Genomic DNA, 14,699 nt, shown 5'->3' with positions numbered 1-14,699 from the left:
AGGAGGCCTTGGGAACACAGGAGAATCACCTGATGCTGTGCAGCTGGCTCTGGCCAGGCTCAGAGAAACCAGGGGCCCTTTCAGGGGAAGATTCCCACCTACCACCTACCAACTAGGATGGCAAGACAGCAAGTGCCTTCAAACGCGAGCAAAGCAAGATGCAGAAGGCCGCAGGACGAGTCCCGGTGACATATCCATAAATCGCAGGCAGACAGCCTGTTAAAGGAAGGCTGGGTAAGTGTACTCAGTCAGTGGAAAGTGGACTTGCTCCAGGAAGGCCACAGCCTCATCCTGGCCTGCGTCACCTGCCCCACGCACACGGCAAGTCCGGGGCAGGTCCTGGGCACGCGGCAGGTCCTTGTCCCCATCTCACTCACTCATCGTCCCTCAGAGGAAACCACAGTAGCAGCCTCCTCTGCCAAAACAACAGAAACAGCTACTCCAGTGTCCCAGGTGTCTTCCCACACACAAATGTGCAATGCGATACTTGCTGAACGTCAGGGCCTCTGAAACGCAGGAAGGTAATTAGCTGGGCATGGTGGCATGCGCCTATAATCCCAGGTACCAGGAGGCTGAGGCAAGAGAATCACTGGAACCCGGGAGGCAGAGGCTGCAGTGAGCCAAGATTGCACCACTGCACTCCAGCCTGGGTGACAGAGCAAAACTCCATCTCAAAAAAAAAAAAAAAAAAAAAAGTTAAAAAGAAAGGCAGGAAGGTCTCTGCTAGGCAGCAGGGACTGATACAGCTCAACCAGACTCCTAAGAGGTGAAAGGCCGCCCCTGGAAAGAAACCTTTTGATTTCCCCCAGTGGTTCAGATTTACTGGGCAACAAGTCTTCGAATATTGACTTTCAAATGAAAATAAACACAGCAAGGCAGCTCTGCGTCAGCAGATATGCTCCCAGCGTGCTGATACCGCTAGGTGAGCAGCAGGGAGCCTAAGCCGGAAGAAAAACATGCAGCAGGGCCAGCACGGAGATCTGCAGGTGCCCCTTACTTTTCATTAACATGAAGCTCCCAGATTCCCGCTTATGCCTCATACCTCTTAAAAACACAGGCTCAGCAGGGCGAGGTAGCTTATGCCTGCAATTCCAGCACTTTGGGAGGCCAAGCGGAGGATTGTTTAGGCCCAGGAGTTCAAGACCAGCTTGGACAACGTAGTGAGACCGCGACTCTACTAAAAAATTACCTGGGTGTAGGCCGGGCGCGGTGGCTCACGCCTATAATCCCAGAATTTTGGGAGGCCGAGGCGAGTGGATCATGAGGTCAGGAGATCGAGATCATCCTGGCTAACATGGTGAAACCCCGTCTCTACAAAAAATACAAAAAATTAGCCGGGCGTGGTGGCTGGCGCCTGTAGTCCCAGCTACTCGGGAGGCTGAGGCAGGAGAACAGCGTGAACCCGGGAAGCGGAGCTTGCAGTGAGCCGAGATCGCGCCACTGCGCTCCAGCCTGGGCGACAGAGCGGGACTCCTTCTCAAAAAAAAAAAAAAAAAATTACCTGGGTGTGGTGGCGCATGCCTGTAGTCCTAGCTACTCAGGAGACTGAGGTGGGAGGATCGCTTGAGCCCAGGAGTTCAAGACATCAGTAAGCTATGATCACACAGCTACATTCCAACCTGGCAGCAGAGCAAGACCTTGACTAAAAATCTTAAGTAATTAATTTATATATATATATATATATATTTATATAAACTAGGCACTGTTTTAGGTGTTGGAGAAATAGCAGTAGGTAAAACAATCAAAAATATTCCCGAGGTGTGCAGGAAACAATGATTGGGGGTGGAGAGCAGGCATGGCATGGAATAAATACTAGCACCCACTTTACATGGGCGTCCTGAGGACTGAAGTGGGTCATTTTGCATAAAATGGGCAGCACAGGACCTGGCCCATAGTAAGAGATTGACACACAGTAGGTATATATACAGGCAGGCTCCATGGCGTATTTAATACTACATATTATCATTTAATGATGTTTAAAATTAAATATATAAAAATATATTTTAAAATATATTAAATATATATAATAAATTTTTAAAAATTATTTTTATATTATATATTATTTTGTATACTAGATAATATATAATTGTATAATTGATAATATATAATATTCTATTACGTATTCTTTATATATTATACTAACATATAATATACTATAGTATATAGATAGTATAATATATATTATATAATGACAATATATAATACTATAATTACTATATACTACCATATGTATTATGGTATAATATATTACAGTATATTATGTATTATAGTATTACATATTATCATTTTATAATATATATTATGTAGTTTTATATATATATATATGGGCAGGCTCCATGGTGTATTCTGTGTAGTACACAGTATCTAACAGTCTTCGTAAATAACCATCTCCCATTGCTAACAGCAGAAAGTAAAATACTCTAGAAAAAATAACTAGAAGCAAATATTATAGTTGCTAAAGTGTATACTAGTTTCCAAGCATTAAATATGTATGCCATGACCACTTTTGAATGGGCTTATCATGTTTTTAACCTAGTGATAAGATCAAAAAGTATTTTCTTAGCTTATATTTATATTTTCCACTTAACAGACTTTATAAAATTGTTTCTATTAGATATGTGCTTATTTTGACTTTGGGCATTAATTTAACAACCTACAACTTTTAAAGCAGAAGGGACAATTTGGTTTCCATCTAGACTGACCATATCATCAACATGAAGTCAACTTTCTCGCTTGTACTATAACATACCACATCATCCTTCCAAAAGAGCTCTGTATAGTCTTTCTTTTATTTGGGTTTGTTTGTTTGTTTATTTTTGAGACAGGGTCTCACTCTATCACCCAGGCTGGAGTACAGTGGCAGAATCTCAGCTTACTGCAACCTCCATCTATCTCCTGGGCTCAAGTGATCCTCCCACCTCAGCCTCCCAAGCAGCTGGGACCACAGGCATGCACCACCATGCCATACTAATTTTTTGTGTTTTTGGTAGAGACGGGGTTTCACCGTGTTGCTCAGGCTGGCCTCGAGCTCCTGAGCTCAAGCAATCCACCCGCTGTGGCCTCCCAATGTTCTGGGATCACAGGCATGAGCCACCACATCCAGCCCTCTTCTCGCTCTGTCGCCAGGCTGGAGTGCAGTGGCGTGATCTTGGCTCGCTGCAACCTCCGCCTCCCAGGTTCAAGTGATTCTCCTGCCTAAGCCTCCTGAGTAGCTGGGACTACAGGCACGCACCACACCAAGCCCAGCTAATTTTTTTTTTTTTTTTTTTTTTGTATTTTAGTAGAGACAGGGTTTCACCATGGTGGCCAGGATGGTCTTGATCTCCTGACCTGATGATCTCCCCACCTCAGCCTCCCCAAGTCTGTAAGGCCTCCCATTACACCTGTAAAGGATTACAGGTGTGAGCCACCACGCCTGGCCATCTTTCTTTTAAATAGGGATTTGAGATTCTATGTTTTAAGTTTAGAGGAAATTTAGGGTTAAAACTATTTTAGGAACCAAATTAAGAATGTGGATGTTGGGATGATGCCACATTGGTTGTTGCAAACTGGGACAATATTTTCATGTAACACTTTAATCATCATTTTAAAGATCAACAGACCCAACATTGGCAAGCTTAAAATCCAACTGTACTAACACATGACTCCTGAAGGTGTACTGGCAATTTTTACAATGCAACTCAGCAAAATGTTATCAAGAGCTGGAAAGGGTCTTACATCTAGCAATTCCCTATGAATGAACTTGCCCTGAAGAAAGTCACAAAAAGTATGGAAGAATGAGAAGACGGATGATCAACCAAGTTTAACTTACAATCGCACAGTACTGGAAGTAGCAATAAGATCATTATTTTCTACGTGATATTTGACTTAGTTGATACATCCACTTGACAGACTCTTACACAGCCACTAGAAAGTGTTAAATGTTGATGAATATAAGTAGAATATGACACTGTATCTATAAAGACACACTATCATTACAATTATAAATATTATATGTGGAAAAAAGGCTGGAGGTAAATATATTAAAATGTAACAAATGGGTATTAGAGGAATTGAATTAGGCATGTCTTCCTCTTCGTAGCATGCAAACTTTGTTAATATTCATAATTAACATTTTTTAAAGGGAGGGTTTCTGTCCTAAAGAACCCTGGAAGGAAAGCTGTGGCTGGCCCAGCCCTGGGGACAGAGCACTGAGTATGTCAATGTTGAGACAGGGATGCTGGGGCTGCCCCTGCACTCTCCCACGTCACACAGTTCATCAAGAAGTCATAGACCAAGCTGTTACCAAGAACTGCATTTTCCTGCACTGCTGCAAGAACACACCAGGTGACCTCCCCATCCACTCCCTAACACCTAGGTCAAAATTGCAACACAGCTAGATCCCAGCCTTCCAGACTTAAAGACATTATGAAGAAGAAACATTTACTTCTTGGAAAAAATGCATGGCCAGGCACGGTGGCTCATGTCTGTAATCCAGGCACTTTGGGAGGCCAAGGCAGGCAGATCACCTGAAGTGAGTTTGAGACCAACTTGGCCAGCATGGTGAAACCCTGCCTCTACTAAAAATACAAAAATTATCCAGGCATAGCAGTGGGCACCTGTAATCCCAGCTACTTGGGGGGCTGAGGCAGGAGAATCGCTTGAACCCAGGAGGCAGAGGTTGCAGTGAGCCAACAATCCAGCCTGGGTGACAAGAACGAAACTCCATCTCAAAAAAAAAAAAAAAAAAAAATACCATCTTCCATTGACAGGTGGTTGTGAAGAGGAAAAAGCCAAAATGCCCAAACTGAAAGGTAAAGTAGAAATTCAGGCTAATGCTGACCTTGAGCCAGGCTTCCTGGCAAAGATCCCCTGTTGCCTTCTAACATTCTGCTCCAGCACACATAACTTCATACTCCACCCCACAAGGTAGAGGCCGAAGAGAACAAATCATCGTGAAGTACTTTCCTAATGCTCCTGCAGGTCCCACGATGTCTGAGACACAGGCAGGTCACTGCCTCGTCCATCACTGCAGGGCCTGCCAGCGCAAATCATGCCAATAACCTGCGGTTGGTGGATGCTGCGGGGACCCACAATGGTGGCCATGTTTAGTCCTCACCTGCAGGCAGACTGAATGCAATGAGGATGCCCTCCTCTTCTAAGACTTTATTTTACTGTCCTTCTTATGTTTTGACTTAGCATTTTTTCAAGTCCTATTTGGTCATAGAAGAAGCTAAATACATAATTACAGATTAAGAGAAAAACTTGCCTGTCTCTTGAATGTATAACATTTTTCATTACTTGCTCATATTATATCTTTGAAGCTATACATACTACAAAAAAAGCCAAGCAAATAAATAAAAATACAGCTTCACAGAAATAAGACCTCGTGCCCAGTTCTGTAAGCACACTATTTGAATAAAGCAAGAGCAAGCTATCAGAAAAGTAAGGGCTGTGGCAGGAAGCTAGTAGAACATTAGGACAGAATGTTTTCACACTTTGCAAGTGAAAACTGAAGGCTTGTGCTTCCAGATGATCTCGTGAGTGTGTGAAGTGGGCTTGCCCCAGTCCATCCGGAGTCCCACACACCTTAGCAATGTCATACCACTCAGCAACAAATTACCAATCAACACAACCACACAAGCAACGTCAAATTCATTTTACTCTGTGAAAGAAACCAAACTCAAAAGGCTGCATCATGTATGATTCCATTTTACATAACATTCTAGAGAAGGCAAAACTATAGGGACAAAGAACAGATCAGTGGTGGGCAAGGCCTGGGGAACGGTGGGAGGAAATTAGCTGCAAAGGGAAGGAGAGGCTCTATGCTCTGAACCCCGACTGTGACGCTGGTTTCATACGTGACTGTTCGCATCTGTCAGACACATAGCACTGAACACTGAAACGAGTGAATTTTCTTGTATGGAAATTATATCTTAGTAAACCTGCTTTTACAATTTTTAAAGAAAAAAACATGTATGGCCGTGCATGGTGGCTCACTCCTGTAATTCCAGCACTTTGGGAGGCCGAAGTGGGCAGATCACCTGAGGTCAGGAGTTCAAGACCAGCCTGGCCAACATGATGAAACCCCGTCTCTACTAAAAATACAAAACTTAGCCCGGCATAGTGGTGGGCGCCTATAATCCCAGCTAGTTGGGAGGCTGAGGTAGGAGAATTGCTTTAACCCGGGAAGCAGAAGTTGCAGTGAATCAAGATCGCGCCACTGCACTCCAGCCTGGGTGACAAAGTGCGACTCCATCTCAAAAGGAAAAAGAAAAAACACATACAACAGAAAAAGTGTAACTCCGTTTCCTTGCACATTCCCAAATATTCTCAGGGCTGGCCATCCCATGTGTCCAATGCTGCCTGAACCCCCCACTCCCACACCCATCTCTACCAAAAGAAGGAATATTCTGAGTCTCAGTGAACCAAGACTGAAAGTCCAACAAGCTTCTATCCTTTAAGAAAACAAATAAATTTCCAAAAGAACACTACTTCCTGTAATTACTGACAGTGTCTGAAGGTCCTTTTCAAAATGACTGGCATTCTCTCCATTTTAAAGGTATAGTTGAGATGCAAATTCTGATTATCTACATAGACAATATCCATTTAACTTCTCGATTTCAGCCATTGTTCTGAGTTTGTGTAAGGAAACCCCATTTAAACTTCATAACTCTATAAACCATTCCCATGGCTCACACCAGCTACTGTGATCTCCAGTTTTAAGTTCCAGAGATTAGATAAGGCCTCAATGTAGTGGCTAATGAGCTTTAATGTGCTTTAAAAGTCAAGGCTTGAGACCAGCTTTTCAGAGTAAACTTATTTTTCCAGAACAGTAGGTTTTCTTGCCAGGCAAGATTTGATTTCAAAATTGCACTAAGTTCTAGAAATTCAGGTTTCTTTCTTGCATGCTCCCGGATTTCAGCAGAGTATTAGGAAATGTCCTGACCCAGGCTCCCCACCCTCTAGGGCTGGGTAGAAAACAATCCACTGGGGAAAATCGCACTCCCATTACTGGGCTTCGCCCCCTGGGGCTGGGCAGATCCGACAGTGGGATTATTTTTAGTTGAAGCATTGTGGCAAGCAGTCTGTGTGCCTGTGTGTGTGTGTGTGTGCACGCGTGTCTCCTCAAGCTCTGCCTCCTGCTTGTGAACAATTCCCTAAAGTAATAATTTTCTTTTTATAAGAAAATCACAGCAACATATTTTATAAGAAAACTGTAGCAACATAGATGGCATTGGAGATCATTATATTAAGCGAAATAAGCCAGGCACAGAAAGGCAAAGATCCCATGTTCTCATTCACGTAGGGGAGCTAAAGCAGTGGGTCTCACGGAGGTAGAGAGTAGAATGGTGGACACCCGCAGCCGGCAGTTACCAGGAAGGGGAAGGAGGGAAGAAGAGAAGCTGGTTAATGAGTACAAAATACAGTTAGCTAGAAGGAATAAGTTCTAGCATTCAATAGTACAGTAGGGAAATTAGAGTTAATAATTTTATATATTTCAAAATAGAAGATTTATAATGTTCCCAACACAATAAAAGATAAACATGTGAGGTTCTGGATATCCTAATACACTGGGATCTGACCATGACACACTGAACACGCAAATCAATCTCACACGAATCCCAAATATGTACAATTAAGATACAGCAATTAATTTTTTATTTATTTAGTTAGTTTTTTAAGACGGAGTCTCGCTCTGTCGCCCAGGCTGGAGTGCAGTGGTGCAATCTCAGCTCACTGCAAGCTCCGCCTCCTGGGTTCACGCCATCTCGACTGACCATATCATCAACATGAAGTCAACTTTCTCGCTTGCACTATAACATCATCACATCATCATTCTAAAAGAGCTCTGTACAGTCTTTCTTTTATTTGGGTTTGTTTGTTTGTTTTTGAGACAGGGTCTCACTCTATCACCCAGGCTGGAGTACAGTGGTGGGATCTCAGCTTACTGCAACCTCCACCTCCTGGGCTCAAGCGATCCTCCTACCTCAGCCTCCCAAGCAGCTGGGACCACAGGCATGCACCACCATGCCATGCTAATTTTTTGTATTTTTGGTTGAGACAGGGTTTCACCATGTTGCTCAGGCTGGTCTCGAGCTCCTGAGCTCAAGCAATCCACCTGCTGTGGCCTCCCAATGTTCTGGGATCACAGGCATGAGCCACCACATCCAGCCCTCTTCTCGCTCTGTCACCAGGCCAGAGTACAGTGGCACGATCTTGGCTCGCTGCAACCTCCACCTCCCAGGTTCAAGTGATTCCCCTGCCTCAGCCTCCCGAGTAGCTGGGACTACAGGCGCCCGCCACCATACCCGGCTAATTTTTTGTATTTTTAATAGAGACGGGGTTTCACCGTGTTAGCCAGGATGGTCTCCATCTCCTGACCTCATGATCCGCCCGCCTCAGCCTCCCAAAGTGCTGGGATTACAGGCGTGAGCCACCGCACCTGGCCAAAATACAGCAATTAATTAAAAAAAAAAAAAAGAAAAGAAAACTGTCTCCAAGTAGCCTAGATTGATTTTTCTACACTGAGAACCTTCCCTTGTATAAATCAGAAAAATGAGCTGCGAGAGCTGCTAAGAGGGTGCTGCTGGCAAAAAGTCTGTGGACCCCGAGATGAGGCAGCACCACAGGGTGGATGAGTCGTTGCCAGCGGGTGAGTGGTTGCAGCCTGGCAGAGGCTGCGGACTTTGGGAACCTCAGCTTTAATGGAATTCTTAGATGGAAGCTCCTTTCAGGTTTGCCATCAAATGGTGACTATCACAATTTTTTAAGTCTAAAAATTATATGTCTCACTTGAGGTCAGGAGTTCGAGACCAGCCTGGCCAACATGGTGAAACCCCGTTTCTACTAAAAATACAAAAATCAGCTGGGCATAGTGGCAGATGCCTGTAATCCCAGCTACTTGGGAGGCTGAGGCACGATAATCGCTTGAACCCAGAAGGCAGAGGTTGCAGTGAGCCAAGATTGTGCCCCTGCACTCCAGCCTGGGCAATAGAGCAAGATTCTGTCTCAAAAAAACAAAATCATATGTCTTCTCTCTGATATAGTCCTGAGCAAATCGTACAGCAGGAAATGTTCTAAGTTTTAAATAAAAACCATGATGCAAAATTCTATTTACAGTATAATCTCAAATGTATTAGAGAGAGAGAAAATAAACAGGAGAAGTGGAAACATAAATACACAAAAATCTTAAGTATTTTTGGAATAATGAACCTAAACAGGATTGTCCTAAACTTTCTTTACAACACAGAGATGTTTAATTAGGCAAGATACATGTTTAACATTACATTGTGTTAGAAACACTAATGTACTTTAACAAACGTGGGGTAGCATTAGGTAGGTTTCACTCTGGGGGTTTCATTTACTTGTTTGTTTGGTAAACCTGAGACACTAATATGCACTAGGTTTTGTTGTTGTTGTTGTTTTTGAGACAAGGTCTCACTCTGTCGCCCAGGCTGGATTGCAGTGGCTCCATCTTGGCTCTCTGCAACCTTCACCTCCGGGGTTCAAGTGATTCTAGTGCCTCAGCCTCTCAAGTAGCTGGAATTACAGGCATACACCACTACACCTGGCTAATGTTTTGTATTTTTAGTAGAGATGGGGTTTCGCCATGGTGCCCAAGCTGGTTTTGAACTACTGAGCTCAGGCAGTCTGCCCACATTGGCCTCCCAAAGTGCTGGGATTACAGGCGTGGACCACCACGCCCAGCCTATGCACTAGTTTTAAAATTCAGAGGATTAAATTTGCTCTACATCATATAAAGAAATGTGTAGGTTGGGCACAATGGCTCATGCCTGTAATCCCAGGACTTTGGGAGGCGGAGGCAGGTGGATCACTTGAGGTCAGGAGTTAGAGAGCAGCCAGGCCAACATGGTGAAACTCCATCTCTATTAAAAAAATGTACACAAAAAATTAGCTGTGTGTGGTGGCACATGGCTGTAATGCCAGCTACTCAGGAGGCTGAGGCATGAGAATCCCTTGAGTCCAGGAGGTGGAGGTTGCAGGGAGCCGAGATCACACCACTGCACTCCAGCCTGGACGACAGAGCCAGACTCCATCTCAAAGAAAAAAAAAAGAAAGAAAGAAAAGAAAAGAAATGTGTAAACATGCCCAAGAAAATCAGTCAACTGGCAAAAATGGATGGCTGATTCTTTTTTCTTACTCATCTTTCCTTCTGATTCATTTCATTCTCCTACGAAATACCTTCCTTGCAGGATTCTAATCAGGACATAGATTGAAATCCAAACCCTTTAGTTCTTTATTTTTTTATAATTATTTTTTCTTCAGGTCTCACAATATGTTTTGTTTGTTTGTTTGTTTGTTTCTTTGTTTTTTGAGATGGAGTCTTACTCCAGTTGCCCAGGCTGGAGTGCAGTGGCCCGATCTCGGCTCACTGCAACCTCCACCTCCCAGACTCAGGAAATCCTCCCACCTCAGCCTCCCAAGTAGTTGGGACCACAGGCACATGCCACCACACCCGGCTAAGTTTTTGTATTTTCAGTAGAGATGAGGTCTCACCATATTGGCCAGGCTGGTCTTGAACTCCTGAGCTCGAGCAATCTGCCCACCTCAGCCTCCCAAGAGTGCTGGGATTACAGGTGTGAGCCACCACACCCAGCCTTCATCTTTATTTCTTTAAAGAAACACTTAAATGGTGCTTCTCTTCATGTACTCCTCTAAGCACTGTGTATTACTCAGTTCACCTAAGTAATTCTTCAGGTTGGCATTCATAGCATGGCGACTTGGTTTCCACCTTGGACCAGCCTTTCCTACCTTTCCAATGGGTCTGTAATGTGGCCTTACAAACATCCTCAAAGGGACTTCTCATCCTGTTCATCTCTTCCTCCCACACAATCCTCCCACCCCCACCCCCAAAATCCACTTGTCAAAAGTCAAGACAAGCTCTAATCCTACCTGCATTAAACCTTCCCGAAGCCTCCCAGTCAGAACTGTTCCTACCCACTCCTCTCTCTAGTACTGGAGGTACAACAATTTCTGAAGAATATAAACTCTCATAGGAATTAAACCTACTAGTTTACATCATCCTTCTCTAGTTTCCTCTCCTCATCCGGCTTGGCTCTGTGTTCTACATAATAGATGTGGCTCAACACGTCATGCCTTGTAAATACACTCATTTAATCTATAAAATAAAGATAGACTGTAGGTAAAGAGCAGTTTTCACTAGTGCCAACCATGTACAGAATACCATATACTGCCCTGTGTCATTCTTTATTACCACAATTGTTATAAATGGCCACATTATAAAATAATTATCATTTCCTGAGCATTTTCTGTGTGCCAAGTATCATGTAAGCACTTTACAAGCCTTCTAAATTCACACATTCCCCCCAAATTACTCTTTAACAGAAAAACTTTCCTTATTACCCAAGTCTATTATAATGTTCTCATATTATGGAGGGTTCACCACTTTATAAAAAACAATATACTCTTTGAGGGAGACACATTAACCAGAACTAATTCAGTTAGGGTAGTTTTGGATGTTTATAGAAATCATATGATAAACTATCAAAAAAATGGGATGGGGAGACAAAGAAATTTAACATGGATAGATGAATTATTCCTAGGGAATGACTTTACAATTGTTACTGCCAGGAAATTTATAAATTAGCTATAGAAAGATTCTTTAAAATAAAAAAAACAACACAGCAAGTTGCCATGCTATGGAACACAAGTGTATTATTACAAAAGGAAAATATACAAAACACCTAAATGTTTGAGAGTTAGTCTTTGAGGCTGGGGATAAAATTTGTAGTGCCAGCATTGTAGATGGGTTCAAAAGGCTCTGGATAGCAAACATCTCCAAGAGGCAAAGGTAACATGGTCTGGGAACTCTGTTCAGAGAGACTCAAAAAGTGATTGTAATGAAGACAAACATGCTGAAGTTGGAGATATCAGCCCAGAGTTTGAACAAAAGCATTCTGTGAAATGTGAAAGTAGAAATATTATAATAATAGATCATTTATTCATATTTCAATCACATTATATAACTAAATACTTTCCTTAAAAACTAAACTCATGGCTGGCAGCAGTGTTTTATGCCTAAAATCCAAGCTACTTGGGAGGCTGAGGCTCAAGAATCACTTGAACCCAGAAGGCGGAGGTTGCAATGAGCCAAGATCACACCACTGAACTCCAGCCTGGGTGACAGAGCGAGACTCTATCTCAAAAAAAAAACAAAAAACAAAAAAACAAAAAAAAAAAACTAAACTCATGCAGGTTACAGTGGCTCACGCCTGTAATCCCAGCACTTTGAGAGGCCAAGGCCAGCGGATCACTTGAGGTCAGGAGTTTGAGGCCAGCCTGGCTAACATGGTGAAACCCTGTCTCTACTAAAAATGCAAAAATTAGCTGGGTGTGGTGGTGCACGCTTGTAATCCCAGCCACTCCGCAGGCTGAGACAGGAGAATCGCTTGAATCCAGGAAGTGGCGGCTGCAATGAGCCGAGATCACACCACTGCACTCCAGCCTGGGCCAACAGAGTGACTCTGTCTCAAAAAAATAAAAAATAAAACTAAATTCATGTGAAAGAAGCTTCTCTGCCAAGATCAGGCCTGGAGAGCGTCTGTGCTCTTCAGAAGCAACTCCTCTTATAGCACCCGCAACTAAGGGTAGAAACAGGTGGCACTGGGAACTCATTAGGAAGGTCTCTTTAAAGACCCTTCAACTTCATACAAACTTCACCATATCAAGAGATAGAGAATAATACATTAGAAAAAGATAAGAAGTTGAAAAACAGTCCTCTCCTTGCGTTCTGTTGTGACACACATTTGTTTAATGAATTTTTAGCAAATTGAGAAATTTAACAATTTTAAGAAATTTTAGAGTCATAGAGACCTAAAACCTCTATCTTCTGTATTTGACCCGAATCTTAGAGCAGCAACTGACCAGAGAACACAAAGCCTTTTCCGTTTGCTTCCAAATTCTCAGCTAGAATATCAACAGAGTAACAACGTGAAATGTGCACATCTCAGAACACAAACTATCAAGGAAAGGTACTGGCAATAATGACTCTTTTAGTTTTAGGTAAACTTGCATAAACCTTATAGCAGTAAGTGCAGCCTTTGAAAAGACAAGGGTAGGCCTCGGGATTCTTCAACAGGGCAGGGCCTGTGTGTGGGCACAGGAGCTCCAGGAGCGGGGTGCCTGGAAAGAGGGCCAAGCCACAGGGGCTGCTCCCAGCTCCACCTGCGGGGACCACTCACCTCTCCAGGCTCATCCCGCTGTGCAAACAACCCTCCTGAGGATTTCTGTTTTTTAAAGTAAAGTTGTTGGAAAGGCTACATGCAAGTGAAAGATTTCCTTTTTGATGATGTAAGCTTTTGCTCAATTACATATGAGAACAATAATACAATCTCTCATTTGATAAGATGATAAAACAAAATAAAATAGTATTATCAGTCCAGAAAACCTATTTTTGCTAAAACTGTTAATGCCTCTAAAATACAACATTGTCACCAGAATCCCTAGTGGCCTCGTGGATAAGGCATTGGTCTCCTGAAACAGAACATTGTCACACTAGTTTGATGAGAACCCAGTATAGAGGGTGTTTTGAGGACCACATTTCCCATCACATAAAACAAAATCCTGCCCTTGAAGATGCAAAATGCCCACACCTGCCACTGCTCTGTATCCTGCCCTGTCCCTCTGGAGAGGCTAGGAGACAATGTCCCAGGCCCCACAGATGCGGCGCCAGTGTCCTTCACTCACCTGAATGTGCATGGCGCCCTCTACTGCTTCTTGGATATTGGTACAACCACTGATGAGTGACAGCTGCTCTTCTACACTCAGGGAACCTTTCAGAGAACCTGCCTGCTCCAGCAACTTCATCTCCTTTCTGGAAAGGCAGAGAGAAGGATCACTGTGAGTATTCAATACCACATTTAAAAACAAATAAAGCTCAACATCAGGAATCATCAGGGAAATGCAAAGCAGAACCACAGTGAGATACCAAACTAGCAATTGTTGGCAAGGATGTGGAGAAACTGGAATCATTGTGCACTGCTGATGAGACTGTAAAATGGTGCAACCGCTATGGAAAACAGATATGGCGGTTCCCAAAAACAGAATTACAGTATGATTCAGCAATTCCACTTCTGGGTATAAACCCAAAATAACGGAAAGCAGGGTCTCCAAGAGATTTTTGTACACCCATGTGCACAGCAGCATTATTCACAATAGCCAAGAGCTAGAAGCAACCTAAGCGTCCATCAATAGATGAGTAGATAAACAAAACGTGGTACATACACACAACAGAATATTATTCAGCAGTAAAGAGGAAGGAAATTCTGTCACATGCTACAAAATGGATGAACCTTGAGGACATTATGCTGAGTGACGTAAGCCAGTCACAAAAGGAAAAATACTGTGTGATTCCACCTAGAAGAGGTATCTAGAGCAGTCAAAATAATAGAGGCAGGCCAGGCTAGGTGGCTTGCTCCTGTAATCCCAGCACTTTGGGAGGCCAAGGTGGGTGGATCACTTGAGGTCAGGAGTTCGAAACCAGCCTGGCCAACATGGTGAAACCCCATCTCTACTAAAAATACGAAAAATTAGCTTGGCATGGTGCCGCACGCCTGTAATCCCAGCTACTCAGGAGGCTGAGGCAGGAGAATCGCTTGAACCCGGGAGGCAGAGGTTGCAGTGAGCTATGGTCGCGCCACTGCACTCCAGCCTGAGCGACAGAGTGAGACTCTGTC

At 43.4% G+C, this 14,699-nt stretch overlaps 1 protein-coding gene across 2 annotated transcripts in view; it reads right to left on the bottom strand.

Moving 5' to 3' along the window:
- CRYL1 (crystallin lambda 1) overlaps positions 1-14,699 on the bottom strand; it is a 120,476-nt gene that overhangs the window by 70,395 nt on the left and 35,382 nt on the right. For both annotated transcript variants that reach the window (XM_055245288.2, XM_055245289.2), the window contains exon 3: positions 13,711-13,837. In XM_055245288.2, the coding sequence (XP_055101263.2) occupies positions 13,711-13,837 (127 nt within the window). The remainder of the gene's footprint in view (positions 1-13,710; positions 13,838-14,699) is intronic.

Source organism: Symphalangus syndactylus, chromosome 15 (genome assembly GCF_028878055.3).
Source record: "Symphalangus syndactylus isolate Jambi chromosome 15, NHGRI_mSymSyn1-v2.1_pri, whole genome shotgun sequence".
NCBI lineage: Eukaryota > Metazoa > Chordata > Mammalia > Primates > Hylobatidae > Symphalangus > Symphalangus syndactylus.
Note: the sequence above shows the minus strand (reverse complement) of the source record. Positions and strands in the feature narration are given on the sequence as shown.